At 48.1% G+C, this 17,238-nt stretch overlaps 1 protein-coding gene across 8 annotated transcripts in view; it reads left to right on the top strand.

The window, feature by feature from the left end:
- tnrc18 (trinucleotide repeat containing 18) overlaps nt 1–17,238 on the top strand; it is a 209,172-nt gene that overhangs the window by 90,770 nt on the left and 101,164 nt on the right. For all 8 annotated transcript variants that reach the window (XM_072480919.1, XM_072480918.1, XM_072480923.1 and 5 more), the window contains 2 exons: nt 362–487; nt 5,004–6,824. In XM_072480919.1, coding sequence (XP_072337020.1) covers nt 362–487; nt 5,004–6,824 — 1,947 coding nt within the window. The remainder of the gene's footprint in view (nt 1–361; nt 488–5,003; nt 6,825–17,238) is intronic.

The raw sequence follows: 17,238 nt of genomic DNA on the forward strand, positions 1-17,238 counted from the left end.
GGCTAATAGTCGTCTCTCAGCCGGCATCATTAAAAGATTGCTCTCGTCATTGTCACATTGCAGGTCGCGGGAACTTGCTGAGCAGGCACTGGCTACCACATTTCCTATGACACAACAATAACTGTGCTTCAAAAGCATTTCACAGGCTTCAAAGCACTTTGGGATGTCCTGAGTTTGTGAAAGCGATGTATAAATTAAACTTATTTCCTCCCTTTCAGAACCCTGTAACAGGAATTTTATCTGATTGTAAAGATATTTACTCAATGTTCGGAACAGTGTGAAATTGAATTACGTTGTTGTCAAATTTGAGTGATACTTGCCATCTGATGCATGAGTAAAATGTTGTTCTTCACTTTTGTAGGTTATTCGCACCTGTCAAGCAGCCTTTATCCTCCTTATATTCCACTTGGCCACTTGGAGCATCCGAGCAATGGCAGTCCCATTCTAGCCCAGCTCAGCCAGCATGGCCTGTTTGAGTCTCAGAAAGGTCAGTGTCTATCATTTGTTGGCACATCTCTCACTTCATCCTTATCCTCTTGTCCATCCGGCTATTCTCAAATTGGGAAGTTAACCCTTTGGTGCTTTGATTGGATAATGTTTGATTTAGGGGTTGCTCCGGAATGCCAAATATCGGACTTGGGCCTCTTGCTCAATGCCATTTGTTACCGCTCACACTTGGCTCCCACCCATAAACCAATGTCTGATGAACAGTATCTTTCATGGTTGGTGAATAATGCAATAATTCTAGCCTGGCAGATTTGTGGAACTGACGTCAGGATTTGAAGAAACCGTGGTCCATGCTGCAAAGGAGCATCTGGAGCAAATGAACAACAATTATTGACTAACATCTAAAAATTTTATTTATGACTAGAGGATGTAAGTCTCTTTTATTCGAGACAGGAAGATTGAAAGAGGTTGCAATCTAAATGTTCAAATGCTGCAAATCACAGATGATGTTGTTGTAGCCGGATCATTTAATTGCAGCTGTGTAAATGGAAGGTTAGAACAAATAATTGGCAACTCTCAAGTCCTGCTGACCAGGAGATTTTTCCCATCTAGAGGATAGCAGATATATAAAGAAACACCCAATGAGTTAACAAGCTAATTAAATCCCTATAAATTCCCCGCTGTTACTAGACTCCGAAAGGACCCTCTTATGGACTGACCTGATTAATACTACACTCTTGTATGCTTCACCCGATGTCTATGTATTTACAGTGTGTCCCTTGTGTTGTCCTATTATGTATTTTCTTTTCATGTACTAAATGATTTGTTTGAGCTGCTCGCAGAAAAATACTTTTCACTGTACCTCGGTACACGTAATAATAAACAAATCCAAATAGGAGTTGTACATCTATATGGCTTAGAATGGAGTGGAGATGCTGGCATTGGACTGGGGTGAGCACAGTACGAAGTCTTACAACACCAGGTTAAAGTCCAACAGGTTTGTTTCGATGTCACTAGCAGCGCTCCGAAAGCTAGTGACATCGAAACAAACCTGTTGGACTTTAACCTGGTGTTGTAAGACTTTGTGCTTAGAATGGAATTCAGGAATGTAAAGATAGACAGTTGATACCTTTGCAAATAATCACAATGTTCCAGTTCCTCTGGTACTTTGGGAATCTCATCAACGTAAGCAGTCAGGGTCGAATGATATGGATTGCAATGTTAAATTGACATCCCGGACATCTTGCGTGATGACCTTGAGGAATAGGAGTCACAGAAATATAACAGAGCATTGACATCCTGGAAGCCAAATATCTAATTAGTCATATCTGACCAGGAGATTAAATAAGTTGAGAAGAGACTACATTAGAGTGGGATATGCAAGGTCTGATTAATGGAGGAAACTTTCTGATTTTATATTTATGCTTGCTGTATAGTTTTGGGATTTAAACAAGTCCATTAGCCCCCCCAAAATTGAGCGTGACAAAGTCTTCATGATCTGGCTTGGCGCTCTGAAACCTTTTTAAAAAAATGAATGATCTTACAGGTAGCAAAGCCGCCTCACTAAAGATGCTTTGTGCTGTGAAGAATGGTCATAACGTGGGTGTTTATGCAAATCATATTTTGCCCAGAGCAATACGTATTTCTGGCAATGGTGTCTATTGTTTCTCCGTGGGAGCACATACCAAGATCGTTAACATATTTTATTTCAGAATGCTTAAGTTGCCTTCATAAAACTCAACTTCATGGCAAATGCTACCATTTATTGAGAAGTACACATCCCATTAGAATTGGACCATTTGCTGGTTTCCTGTGAATTACTTGGTTTGAGATTTTTTTTCTCGCCTTCATTTAACTTTCCAACTTAAAACGCGAAAGCGTCCGACATTGGTTTGCGCCTACAAAAGATATATTCCCCACTTCCCCATTTTGCTACAGAATCAAAACGCTCATTTGGAAGATAGTGATATTTATTTTTTAAAAATATTTAGAGTACCCAATTCATTTTTTCCAATTAAGGGGCAATTTAGCGTGGCCAATCCACCTACCCTGCACATATTTTGGGTTGTGGGAGCGAAACCCACGCAAACATGGGGAGAATGTGCAAACTCCACACGGACAGTGACCCAGAGCGGGATCGAACCTGGGACCTCGGCGCCGTGAGGCACCAGCATTAACTCCTGTGCCACCATGCTGCCCTGAAGATAGTGATATTGAGGAACAGGATAAATAGATTGGATGGAGAAGGGGGAATAAAAACATTAAAATCAAAGCAGATGGGTCAGCAGCAGAAACAGAATGATTGGTTAACATTTTGACCAGCACCCTTAAGATTAATTTACCTTTCTCATAAATCTGCTATGGATATCCAGCACTTTCAGTTTCCACTCAAAATTAGTCCATTAATGTAGATCTCCTTCAGTTATATTTTTAAAATTACATCATTTATACTCCCCAAATATTGAAGGAATGGATAATTGGAGCAAAGTGGTATTTTTGTGTCATTATGACTTGAATCTTAGAGGGTTGAGAAATGCATAGAACATGGCTGCTGGCACAAACTAGGCATAGGGAGCAATTACTGCACAGCAACAGCTAGGCCTCAGGCCTGAACAAAATTGGGCCTCAATTAAATTAGGCCAGCGAGCTGAGGACACCTGCTGTGCATCCTCAAGCAGTTTAGCAGTGAAACAAATCTGAATGTTGGGCTGCAACCCTAGGGTACATCCCAGCAGGCAAAGTTGGATTGTGATGTCTGTAGATTTGGAGGACGCAATGTTGCTGCTCCTGGCTCCCAGGGACAGGTTTTATTTTGAAAAAAAATCAACTTACTTTTCATTGCTGGCTCAAGGACCTGTAGTGTTGCACCACCGACTAATCCTGGAATTGGATTGTTTAATATTTGGCCCCTAGTTTGCATATACAAGGGGCCTATCACCTGTGTCAGGTGTCTGCTAAGGTGCTGAAACATATGGACCCACCATAAATTTAGGTGGGATCAACTCCAGTGCAGGCACCCGACTCCAAATTGGCATGATTTGTGACTGATACATTTTTCTTATGCCCAATAAATGGGCACAACACATACAAATCTCCCATAAAGTCCATAGAATCTCTACAGTACAGAAAAAGGCTATTCGAGCAATTGAGTCTGCACCGATCATCTGAAAGAGCACCCTACCCAGTCCCACTCCCCTGCCCTATCTCCGTAACTCTGTAACCCCACCTAACCTGCACACCTTTTAACACGAAGGGGCATTTTAGCATGGCCAATCCATCTAACTTGCAAATCTGGTCTGTGGGAGGATACCGGAGCACCTGGAGGAAACCCACGCAGACATGGAGACAAAGTGCAAACTCCACACAGACTCTTTATGCATTGACCAGCATTTCTACAAATAGTAGTACGAGTGATTGGGATTGTAACGGTGTACATTGGAGTGGATCTGCAGACTTCAATCAAGTATGATTTTTTTTTGAATTGACTATACTTTTTCCAAAGACTCAAAATTGACAGGCGATTTATTAGAAACCTAACTGCTAGTAGGAAAGCAAATGTACCGCATCCATCACTGACTTAGTGTTGGTGAAGCGGCTTAAGGACATGAGGAATCCGGGGCTAGTCGTTTGTTACAGCACCTCCTTGGATAAAGGAGCACACAAAATGTGAGCCTCCCCAGTAAATCCGACAAGGAAAGAAATGGAAATCCAGTTATTTGTATTCCCCTATGCTGAAACATAGGAGCCAGTTTTAACGAAAGATCCACATTAAGCTCAGGATTGCAGCTGCCTACTGTACTTCATATGTCCTTCAACTAGAAGAATAGAATCATCTGGGCTGTAAACTTTATCCATGGCCATTGATCAAAAGCCAAGCTGTGAGAAGAGATGAACTTTTTTCAAGAAGGCAATACATCCCACCTATCAGCTGAGCATGAATAGAATTCCTCCCAGTTAGCCCATACTGAATATCAGCTGAGAAATGTTTTGAATTTGTTGGTTCTGTGACCCTGCCTAAAGCACCCGTACCCCAGTCACTCTTATTCTCTTATTGGAACTCAACCGTGTTTAAAGAAAGGACAGGCGCGTGTCTGACACTTAAAATACAATGTATTATGGAGTGGTGCACACGATTGAGAGTTAACAATCTATAACTACTATAACATGGTAGCTTGTCTGCCTGTGCCCCCACCCCAGTTTCGGGCTCCTAGCATCCCGAATGACCTGGTCCATTTTAAGGGCCATGTCTAATTAGCATTTGGGCAGCAGGTGGGTATTCAGAGTCTTGCGGGACGGGGTTGGGGGGGTGGGGGGCTCTATTTAATTCAGCCTAACCTTTCAGGTCGATGATCATTTCACCAGAAGTCCATGATGAAAGGTGATCAAGCTGAAACACACTCCCGCGCTCACCACTGGTGTGACCTGACCTGTGGAGTATTTGGTTTTACTTGTGCACCAGCTGATCCGACTGAAGCCATGACTTCTGCACATCGTGGAAGACCATGGCCATTGTCACTTTTTCTACCGTGTTGACATTTTGTTTGCTTCAATTACAGATGGATATTATTTACATGGCCATGCAGGACAGTCAGCCCTCCATGGCACAGCACACTCTCAAGCCACCATTTCCAGGACGGCATCCAATCACACGTCAGCTTCTATCCTGCGAGAGAAGGAAATGTGTCACCCTCACAAAAGCTCGAAGGAGTCGGAGAGGTATCTTGCGAAAGACTCTAAAGAGAAAATGTATAGGACTGAGGTAAGCGTAAACATGGCAAAAAAGGAGAAGGAGAAATCCAGGGAAGAGTCTAGGCCCTGGAGTGTGGTGGACCTCACACAAGACGGACGGACTGAAATTGATAGGAGGATCCACCTTCTTGACAAGCCCACCAAGGTCAGCGAGCATCATTCTGCGGTTCTTACCAATCACTCTCCAAACCGGGGCAACAGCAACGGAGAACCAAAGTCTAAAAACCCTTTGCAGACCTTGTCTCTTAGCAATTGTAACAGTGGCTCCAGTTCCTCATTAAGACTTCCCGGCACTGAACAGGACAGATGCTCCAAAGACTCTATTAAGCGCGATGAGAACATGAGGCCTTTGCTGCATGTTCACACTGAAAAAACCCGCAAGTGTGACACCGTGGTGACTTCAGTTGGCACTTTGCATGTTTCCTGTGGCTGCCCATCACCCCACTCTTCTCAAACGGCCCAAATGCCATCTTCTAGCACATTCCCTCCTCTTCCTGTTCATTCCAGCATCTACACAATCTACCCCACTGCCAGGGAGCCAGGAAAGGAACATAAAGTTATTGCACCTACCTTTGTGCCTTCGGTTGGGTTTTATGAGGACAGAAATGGGCCCATTCAGATAGCATCTCAGGCAAGAGACAATAAAAACGACAAAAATAAAGACAAAGATATCAACAGAGCAGCTGGTGACAGAGCAGGCACTTTGCAATGCCCCTCTGAGAGGACACTGGTGGATACCTCCCGGTTAATGGTTACACAGGATTTGCCTGTGCATGCAGATAGCAAAAGGGTAGACATCACGAGGGAAGAAGGTTCAGTCATTAGGTCCAACTCTTTAGCAATGAAGAGGCCCATGACCTCTGAACTGTTTTTGAACAAACCAGGCCTTAGTCCTTCCGAAACTAGAGACTTGCACTCGTGTGCCACATCGAAAGATTTGGTCAGATCAGGCTTTGAAGTCGATCACAGAACTCAAGAGCGGGAACGGTTCCAAAGGTCCAGTTTGAAGGATTCTTCAAAAGTTTTTAATGGGGTAGACGTCGCACGGCTGCACTTGGAGCAATCCCAACTAAAGCGATCTAGCACTCCCGAGACAAAATGGAAACCATTTGAAATGGCGACCTACGCAACCACTCAAATGGCAGCCTTGGCTGCACAGCACGGTCACGGGAGCAGAGTGGAGGAGGAACAAAAAAAGGCTTTTCTGGACCCAGCAAGTCTTCAAAGATCGGCTGTGGTGGGGAATCCCAACGAGGTGTCGGCCATGCAGAGCTTAATAAAATACAGCGGCAGCTTTGCTAAAGAGGCTTCGGGGCGGCCGGGAAGCGGCAAGAAGAGTCCATTTGGAGGACTCGGGAACATGAAGACTGACTCCAGTCAGCACAGCATTTCAAAGATACAGCACCTGCCACTTCAACAACTGAACAAACAACTCAAGAAGGACCCAGAGAGGCCAGAGAGTGCAAAATCATTCGGGAGAGATGGATACGGAACACAGGGCGAGGTGGAGGTCAGGCATCCACCTGTGGGGATTGCAGTGGCGGTAGCCCGTCAGAAAGACAACAGCAGCAAACCTGGTCCTGGTGTCATGGACAGGGATCGGTCGCTCTCTATGAACAGCATGAAAGGTAAGAACATGGCCGACATAACTTTGAGAGGCCTGCAGTAGGGCAAATTATATGTTCTGACACCAATCATGGAATGCCTGGGTTCTTGTGAACTCCATGGGCAGAGGATAGAGGGGAAGGGCTTGCAGCTTGGAGGATACACCTTGTGACTCGGCCTCTGGGCCTGGCCAAGGTGGGTGTCCACGGACCAGGTTGGACGGGGCCTTGTCAGGGGTGAACACTCTGGCTGTCTGCCTCACAAAGTTGGGTATACCTGGGAAAGGAGTGCATGGTGCCCACCAGTACATCTGAGACCTCCTGCATTGTTTGGGCACCACAGGGACTGAAGGATGTAGCCAGCACTGGGATTAATATTATGAATGAAATTCATAAATTTATTTTCTTGTTTTATGATTTTAGATAAAAACATTAAAAAATATATAAATTTAGAGTACCCGGGCAGCATGGTGGTGCAGTGGTTAGCACTGCATCTCACGGCGCCGAGGTCCCAGGTTCGATCCCAGCTCTGGGTCACTGTCGTGTGGAGTTTGCACATTCTCCCCGTGTTTGCGTGGGTTTTGCCCCCACAACACAAAGGTGAGCAAGGTTGGTGGATTGGACACGCTAAATTGCTCCTTAATTGGAAAAGATTAATTGGGTACTCTACATTTATTTTCAAAAATTCATTTTTTCCAATTAAGGGGCAATTTAGCATGGCCAATCCACCTACCCTGCACATCTTTTTTGGGTTGTGGGTGCAAAACCCACGCAAACACGGGGAGAATGTGTAAACTCCACTTGGACAGTGACCCAGCGCCGGGATCAAACCTCGGCGCCGTGAAGCAGCAATGCTAACCACTGTGCCACCGTGCTGCCCATAATTTTAGTTAAATTTAATCTAAAAAAGGGACATATGTTGGTTCTTGGCTGAAAATTATTTTGGAAAAGGTGTGAGCAAGCTCTAGTGCCACTCACTTTGTAATTTTGCTTGAAATCCTTTATGCTCAACAACAAACAACTTATATTTATAAAGCACCTTGAATGTAGTAAAATGTTCCAAATGCTTCAAAGGGGCATTAAAAAACTCAATCTCACAATGAGCTATATAAGGGGATATTCGGTCACAAGTTTGGCCAAAGAGGTGGGCCTTGAGGATTGAGATAAGAGAGATCCAGAGAGCTATTCTTGAGCCTGGGGCCTAGGCAACCAAAGGTATGGCCACACCTTGGAGCAATTAAAGTTGGCAATGCTTCAGGGGCCAGAATTAGTGGCTATCGAGAGAGAAAGTAGTGGGACTGGAGGAGATTACAGGGATCAAGAGGGGTGAGGCCATAGAGGGATTTGAAAACATGGAAGAGAATTTTAAAATCAAGACTTTGTTTAACTGGAGGCGTTGTTCGACTGGGAGCCGAGGTAGGGCAGCGCGTATTGGGGGTGGTGGGGGAACGGGACTTGCTTCGAGTTAAGACGCGGGCAGCAGAGGTTTAGGTGACCTCATGTTTACAGAGGGGAAGAATGAGGAAGACCACCCAGGGGTTTAGAGGTAACAAATGTGTGAATGAGGGTTTCAGCAGCAGAAGAGCTGAGACACTGGTGAAGTCACGCAATATTTTTAAAAAATAAATATTTTTATTCGCCTTTTTCACATTTTCATCCAAATTTACACCAACCCACCAACAAACAATCAACGGTGACAAATACAATGTCAATTCCCTGGCCAAGAATTCCTCCCTTCCACCAACCCCCAAACAACCCTCAACATTTTAAATAAAAACATCAAAGAAAAGGAACTTGATAGAGTTTTTCAAGGAGGTAACAAAGATGATTGATGCAGGTAGGGCAGTGGATGTTGTCTATATGGACTTCAGTAAGGCCTTTGACAAGGTCCCTCATGGTAGACTAGTACAAAAGGTGAAGACACACAGGATCAGGGGTGAGCTGCAAGGTGGGTACAGAACTGGCTAGGTCATAGAAGGCAGAGAGTAGCAATGGAAGGATGCTTTTCTAATTGGAGGGCTGTGACAAGTGGTGTTCCACAGGGATCAGTGCTGGGACCTTTGCTGTTTGTAGTATATATAATGATTTGGAGGAAAATGTAACTGGTCTGATTAGTAAGTTTGCAGACGACACAAACGTTGGTGGAATTGCGGATAGCGATGAGGACTGTCAGAGGATGCAGCAGGATTTAAATTGTTTGGAGACTTGGGCGGAGAGATGGCAGATGGAGTTTAATCCGGACAAATGTGAGGTTATGCATTTTGGAAGGTCTAATGCAGGTAGGGAATATACAGTGAATGGTAGAACCCTCAAGAGTATTGAAAGTCAGAGAGATCTAGGAGTACAGGTCCACAGGTCACTGAAAGGGGCAACACAGGTGGAGAAGGTAGTCAAGAAGGCATACGGCATGCTTGCCTTCATTGGCCGGGGCATTGAGTATAAGAATTGGCAAGTCATGTTACAGCTGTATAGAACCTTAGTTCGGCCACACTTGGAGTATAGTGTTCAATTCTGGTCGCCTCACTACCAGAAGGATGTGGAGGCTTTAGAGAGGGTGCAGAAGAGATTTACCAGAATGTTGCCTGGTATGGAGGGCATTAGCTATGAGGAGCGGTTGAATAAACTCGGTTTGTTCTCACTGGAACGAAGGAGGTTGAGGGGCAACCTGACAGAGGTCTACAAAATTATATGGGGCATAGACAGAGTGGCTAGTCAGAGGCTTTTCCCCGGGGTAGAGGGGTCAATTTCTAGGGGGCATAGGTTTAAGGTGAGAGGGGCAAGGTTTAGAGTAGATGTACGAGGCAAGTTTTTTTTACACAGAGGGTAGTGGGTGCCTGGAACTCGCTTACCGGAGGAGGTGGTGGAAGCAGGGACGATAGTGACATTTAAAGGCATCTTGACAAATACATGAATAGGATGGGAATAGAGGGATACGGACCCAGGAAGTGTAGAAGATTCTAGTTAAGTCGGGCAGCATGGTCGGCACTGGCTTGGAGGGCCGAAGGGCCTGTTCCTGTGCTGTACTTTTCTTTGTTCTTTGTTGATTCAGGAAAAACCATCCACCCAGACATAGTCACCAACAACATACACAGCCCAAAGAGGCTGCCGTTTTGGCCTTTGCCTCCTTGGTAGCCCAGAGACGGATCTTTTTGTCGTGGAGGGTCTTGGAGCCCCGAAATCGGGGGTATGGGTTAGCGACAGGACTGGGTTTCTCAGGCTTGAGAAAATCAAGTTCATCCGAAGAGGATCAATGTTAGGGTTCGTCCGGAAGTGGCAGCCGTTTATCGACTTCTTCGGGGAAAACTAAACTGTTCGCAGATACAATAAGGGGCGGGGATTAGGGAATAAAGGGGGGGGGGGTAGGGAATAAGGGAGGTAGGGTGAGTTAGTTTAGTTTAGTTTAGGCTGGTACAGCGAGAAGAAATGGACTTGGGGAGTGTGTGTAGAGGCCTAGTTGGAGGGGTATGGTTTTTGGTTGGGGGGGTGTTACGCACTGAATTATGTTTACATTTGTATTTTGTGTCTTTTGTTGTTATAAAACCATAAATGCCGTAATAAAATGTTTGCTAAAAAATTACATATACAACCCCCCCGCCCAATGTTCAATGTCACCCAATTCTTGAAAGTGCATAATAAACAAAGCCCATAAATTGTACAACCCTTCCATCCTTCCCCTCAACTCAAACTTCACCTTCTTGAGTGTTAAAAACTCCAACAGATCCCACCACCGTGTCAGGGCACAGGATGGAGAGACTGACCTCCACCCCAACAGGATCCGCCTTTGGGCCATCAGTGAGTCGAAGGCTAAAACATCTGCCATCCCTCCCGCTTCCAACCCTGCCCGATCCAATTCACCGAATATGGGGCGAGATTCTCCACCGCCGGGGGCTTGGCTTCCTTCCACATCAACAGTATCCTGCGCCGGGCTACTAGGGACGCAAAGGCCAAAATATCGGCCTCTCTCGCCTCCTACACTCCCGGCTCTTGTGCAACCCCAAATATAGCCAACCCCCAGCTTGGTTCGACCCGGACCCCCACTACTTTCGAAAGCACCTTTGTCACCCCCACCCAGAACCCCTGTAGTGCCGAACATGACCAGAACATGTGGGTGTGATTCGCTGGGCTTCTCGAGCATCTCGCACACCTATCCTCTACCCCAAAAAGTTTACTGAGCCGTGCTCCAGTCATATGCGCCCTGTGTAACACCTTAAATTGAATCAGGCTTAGCCTGGCACACGAGGACGATGAGTTTACCCTACTTAGGGCATCCGCCCACAGCCCCTCCTCAATCTCCTCCCCCAGCTCTCCTTCCCATTTCCCTTTCAGCTCATCTACCATAGTCTCCCCCTCGTCCCTCATTTCCCTATATATATCTGACACCTTACCGTCCCCCACCCATGTCTTTGAGATCACTCTGTCCTGCAACTCCTGCGTCGGGAGCTGCAGGAATTCCCTCACCTGTTGCCTCGCAAAAGCCCTCAGTTGCATATACCGGAATGCATTCCCTTGGGGCAACCCATATTTCTCGGTCAGCGCTCCCAGACTTGCGAACTTCCCATCTACAAACAGATCTTTCAGTTGCGTTACTCCTGCTCTTTGCTATATTCCAAATCCCCCATCCATTCTCCCCGGGGCAAACCTATGGTTATTTCTTATCGGGGACCCCACCAAGGCTCCTGTCTTTCCCCTATGCCGTCTCCACTGTCCCCAAATTTTCAAAGCCGCCACCACCACCGGGCTTGTGGTGTATTTCTTCGGTGAGAACGGCAATGGGGCCGTCACCATAGCTTGTAGGCTAGTCCCCCTACAGGACGCCCTCTCCAATCTCTTCCACGCCGCCCCCTCCTCTTCTCCCATCCACTTACTCACCATTGAGATATTGGCGGCCCAGTAGTACTCACTTAGGCTCGGTAGTGCCAGCCCCCCCCTATCCCTACTACGCTGTAAGAATCCCTTCCTCACTCTCGGGGTCTTCCCGGCCCACACAAAACTCATGATACTCTTTTCAATCCTTTTGAAAAAAGCCTTCGTGATCACCACCGGGAGGCACTGAAACACAAAGAGGAATCTCGGGAGGACTACCATTTTAACCGCCTGCACCCTACTTGCCAGTGACAGGGATACCATGTCCCATCTCTTGAAGTCCTCCTCCATTTGTTCCACCAACCGCGTTAAATTTAACCTATGCAATGTACCCCAATTCTTGGCAATCTGGATCCCCAAGTAACGAAAGTCCCTTGTTACCTTCCTCAGCGGAAAGTCCTCTATTTCTCTGCTCTGCTCCCCTGGATGCACCACAAACAACTCACTTTGTTCATGTTCAGTTTATATCCTGAGAATTCTCCAAACTCCCCAAGTATCCGCATTATCTCTGGCATCCCCTCCGCCGGGTCCGCTACATATAACAACAAATCATCCACATACAGAGATACCCGGTGTTCTTCTCCTCCTCTAAGTACTCCCCTCCACTTCTTGGAACCCCTCAATGCTATTGCCAGGGGCTCAATCGCCAGTGCAAACAATAATGGGGACAGAGGGCATCCCTGCCTTGTCCCTCTATGGAGCCGAAAGTATGCAGATCCCCGTCCATTCGTGACCACACTCGCCACTGGGGCCCTATACAACAGCTGCACCCATCCAACATACTCCTCTCCAAAACCAAATCTCCTCAGCACCTCCCACAAATAATCCCACTCCACTCTATCAAATGCTTTCTCGGCATCCATCGCCACCACTGTCTCCGCTTCCCCCTCAGGTGGGGGCATCATCATTACCCCTAGCAGCCTCCGTATATTCGTATTCAGCTGTCTCCCCTTCACAAACCCAGTTTGGTCCTCATGGACCACCCCCGGGACACAATCCTCTATCCTCATTGCCATTACCTTGGCCAGAATCTTAGAGTCTACATTTAGGAGGGAAATAGGTCTATCGGACCCGCATTGCAGCGGGTCCTTTTCCTTCTTTAGGAGAAGCGATATCGTTGCCTCAGACATAGTCGGGGGCAGCTGTCCCCTTTCCTTTGCCTCATTAAAGGTCCTCATCAGTAGCGGGGCGAGCAAGTCCACATATTTCCTGTAAAATTCAACTGGGAATCCATCCGGTCCCGGAGCCTTCCCCGCCTGCATGCTCCTAATTCCTTTCACTACTTCCTCTATTTCGATCTGTGCTCCCAGTCCCACCCTTTCCTGCTCCTCCACCTTGGGAAATTCCAGCCGGTCCAGAAAGCCCATCATTCTCTCCCTCCCCTCCGGGGGTTGAGCTTCGTATAATTTTTTATAAAATGCCTTGAACACTCCATTCACTCTCTCCGCTCCCCGCTCCATCTCTCCTTCCTCATCCCTCACTCCCCCTATTTCCCTCGCTGCTCCCCTTTTCCTCAATTGGTGGGCCAGCAACCTGCTCGCCTTCTCCCCATATTCGTACTGTACACCCTGTGCCTTCCTCCACTGTGCCTCTGCAGTACCCGTTGTCAGCAAGTCAAATTCTACGTGTAGCCTTTGCCTTTCCCTGTACAGTCCCTCCGCCGGTGCCTCCGCATATTGCCTGTCCACCCTCGGAAGTTCTTGCAGCAACCGCTCCCGTTCCCTACTCTCCTGCTTTCCTTTATGTGCCCTTATTGATATCAGCTCCCCTCTAACCACTGCCTTCAGCGCCACCCAGACCAATCCCACCTGGACCTCCCCATTATCATTGAGTTCCAAGTACTTTTCAATACACCCCCTCACCCTTAGACACACCCCCTCATCTGCCATTAGTCTCATGTCCATTCTCCAGGGTGGGCGCCCTTCTGTTTCCTCCCCTATCTCCAAGTCCACCCAATGTGGAGCGTGATCCGAAATGGCTACAGCCGTATACTCCGTTCCCCTCACCCTCGGGATCAACGCCCTTCCCAAAACAAAAAAGTCTATTCGCGAATAGACTTTGTGGACATAGGAGAAAAACAAAAACTCCTTACTCCTAGGTCTGCTAAATCTCCACGTGTCTACTCCTCCCATCTGCTCCATAAAATCTTTAAGCACCTTGGCTGCTGCCGGCCTCCTTCCAGTCCTGGACCTCGACCTGTCCAGCCCTGGTTCCAACACCGTATTGAAATCTCCCCCCATTACCAACTTTCCCACCTCTAGGTCCGGGATGCGTCCTAGCATGCGCCTCATAAAATTGGCATCATCCCAGTTCGGGGCATATACGTTTACCAAAACCACCGTCTCCCCCTGTAGTTTGCCACTCACCATCACGTATCTGCCCCCGCTATCGGCCACTATAGTCTTTGCCTCAAACATTACCCGCTTCCCCACTAATATAGCCACCCCCCCTGTTTTTCGCATCTAGCCCCGAATGGAACGCCTGCCCCACCCATTCTTTGCGTCGTCTCACCTGGTCTATCAGTTTCAAGTGTGTTTCCTGTAACATAACCACGTCTGCCTTAAGTTTCTTAAGGTGTGCGAGTACCCGTGCCCTCTTTATCGGCCCGTTCAGCCCTCTCACGTTCCACGTGATCAGCCGGGTTTGGGGGGCTTTTTACCCCCCCCCCCCTTGTCGATTAGCCATCCCCTTTTTCCAGCTCCTCACCCGGTTCCCACGCAGCTGTGTCCCCCCCCAGGCGGTGCCCCCCCCGCCCATCCCACCCCATATCAGCTCCCCCCTCTCCCCAGCAGCAGCAGCCCAGTAATTCCCCCCTCCCACCCCCCCCCCCCGCTAGATCCCCCCCTAGCGTAGTTACACCCCCCATGTTGCTCCCAGAAGTCAGCAAACTCTGGCCGACCTCGGCTTCCCCCCGTGACCTCGGCTCGCACCGTGCGACGCCCCCTCCTTCCTGCTTCCCTATTCCCGCCATGATTATCATAGCGCGGGAACCGAGCCCGCGCTTCCCCCTTGGCCCCGCCCCCAATGGCCAACGCCCCATCTCCTCCACCTCCTTTCCTCCCCCCACCACCACCTGTGGAAGAGAGAAAAGTTACCACATCCCAGGATTAATAACATAAAACTCCTTTTCCCCCCCTTTTTACCCCCCTCTTCGCCCCCCATACTCGCCCCACCACTTTGTTTTAAACGTTCTTTTTTAATAACCCGCTCATTCCAATTTTTCTTCCACGATAAAAGTCCACGCCTCATCCGCCGTCTCAAAGTAGTGGTGCCTCCCTTGATATGTGACCCACAGTCTTGCCGGTTGCAGCATTCCGAATTTTATCTTCTTTTTGTGAAGCACCGCCTTGGCCCGATTAAAGCTCGCCCTCCTTCTCGCCACCTCCGCACTCCAGTCTTGGTATACGCGGATCACCGCGTTCTCCCATTTACTGCTCCGAGTTTTCTTTGCCCATCTAAGGACCATCTCTCTATCCTTAAAACGGAGGAATCTCACCACTATGGCTCTAGGAATTTCTCCTGCTCTCGGTCCTCGCGCCATCACTCGGTATGCTCCCTCCACCTCCAGCGGACCCGCCGGGGCCTCCGCTCCCATTAACGAGTGCAGCATCGTGCTCACATATGCCCCGACGTCCGCTCCCTCCGCACCTTCGGGAAGACCAAGAATCCTTAGGTTGTTCCTCCTCGCGTTGTTCTCCAGCGCCTCCAGCCTTTCCACACATCGTTTATGGTGTGCCTCGTGCATCTCCGTCTTCACCACCAGGCCCTGTATGTTGTCCTCATTCTCGGCAGCCTTTGCCTTCACGGCCCGAAGCTCCCGCTCCTGGGTCTTTTGCTCATCCTTTAGCCCTTCGATCGCCTGTAATATCGGGGCCAACAGCTCCTTCTTCATTTCCTTTTTGAGTTCTTCCACGCAGCGTTTCAAAAACTCGTGTTGTTCAAGGCCCCATATTAAACTGCCACCTTCCGACGCCATCTTGGTTTTTGCTTGCCTTCCTTGCCGCTGCTCTAAAGGATCCACCGCAATCCGGCCACCTTCCTCTCCTTTTTCCATCCGTATCAAGGGGGGATTCCCTTCTGGTTCATCGCACAGTACTTTTAGCCGTTAAAATTGCCGTTGGGGCTCCTATTAAGAGCCCAAAAGTCCGTTCCGCCGGGAGCTGCCGAAACGTGCGACTCAGCTGGTCATCGCCGCACCCGGAACTAGATACAAATTCTTTAATGCCTTGACTCTGTTCTCCTCCCATCTCCTAAAATTCCTATTCCACTTCCCTGGCTGAAATCTGTGATTCCCCCGAATTGGCATTTTGCCTTGACTCCGCCCCCAGCTTAAAGTGCTGGCGTAACTGCCTCCGGATTTTCAACGTTGCTACTACTACCGGACTCCCAGAGTATTTCCCCGGGGCCATCGGGAGCTGCGCTCTTGCCAATGCCCTCAGCCCCAATCTCCTATACAGACTCTCCTCCATTCTTTTTTTTTTAAATTTAGAGTACCCAATTCATTTTTCCCAATTAAGGGGCAATTTAGCGTGGCCAATCCACCTAACCTGCACATATTTTGGGTTGTGGGGGGCGAAACCCACGCAGACACGGGGAGAATGTGCAAACTCCACACGGACAGTGACCCCGAGCCGAATCGAACCTGGGACCTCGGCGCCGTGAGGCATCAGGGCGAACCCACGGCGCCACCGTGCTGCCCTCTCTCCTCCATTCTAACCCACTGGGAGTCCGCCCCCCCCAACCCAGCTCCTAACCTTCTCCGCATTCGCCTTCCTGTAATAATATAGTAAATTTGGAAGACCCAACCCCCCCTAACTACCGTCCTCTCTGCAACAGCACCTTCCTAATCCTAGCCACCTTCCTCCACCCCCTCATATAAACGAGGCAATCATCTTTTCAACCTCCTTGGAAAATGCCGTTGGCAGGAAGATCGGCAGGCACTGAACAAGAATTGCGGCAACACATTCATTTTAATTGCCTGTACCTGACCTGCCAGCGACAGAGAGAGACCGTCCCACCTTAAGTCACGCAATGTTACAAAGGAGGAAATATGCAGCTTAGTGGTGGGATGAATATGTGGACAGAGGTTCAGTTTGGGGTTTAATTCACGACCCATAGATGTGAACAAACTGGCTTTTCTCAGTCTGTTAGGGAGGGGGTGGATTCGGTCGATGGGTAATGGAGTTTGAAGTTGCAGCTGATAACAATGGCTGTTGTCTTCCCAGTATTTAATTGGAGGAAGTTTCTGCTCTTCCAGCACTGGATGTTGAATAAGCAGTCTGATAACTTAGCAACAGTGGGGAAGTTGAGCGAGGTGGAGGTGAGATGGAGCTGGATGTCGTAGTGTGATTGTGAAACTAACACTGTACATTTGGATGATGTTGTCGCAGAACAGGATGTAGGTGAGAAATAGGAGGAGGCCAAAGATAGATCCTTGGGGGACACCAGGGGTAAAGGTACGGGAGCAGGAAAAGAATCCATTGCAAGTGATTCTCTGGCTGTGAATAGATAGTTAAGAATAGAACCAGGTGAGAGCAGTCCCATCCAGCTGGATGACGGTGGCGAGGCATCGGAG

Source organism: Scyliorhinus torazame, chromosome 17 (assembly GCF_047496885.1).
Source record: "Scyliorhinus torazame isolate Kashiwa2021f chromosome 17, sScyTor2.1, whole genome shotgun sequence".
Taxonomy (NCBI): domain Eukaryota; kingdom Metazoa; phylum Chordata; class Chondrichthyes; order Carcharhiniformes; family Scyliorhinidae; genus Scyliorhinus; species Scyliorhinus torazame.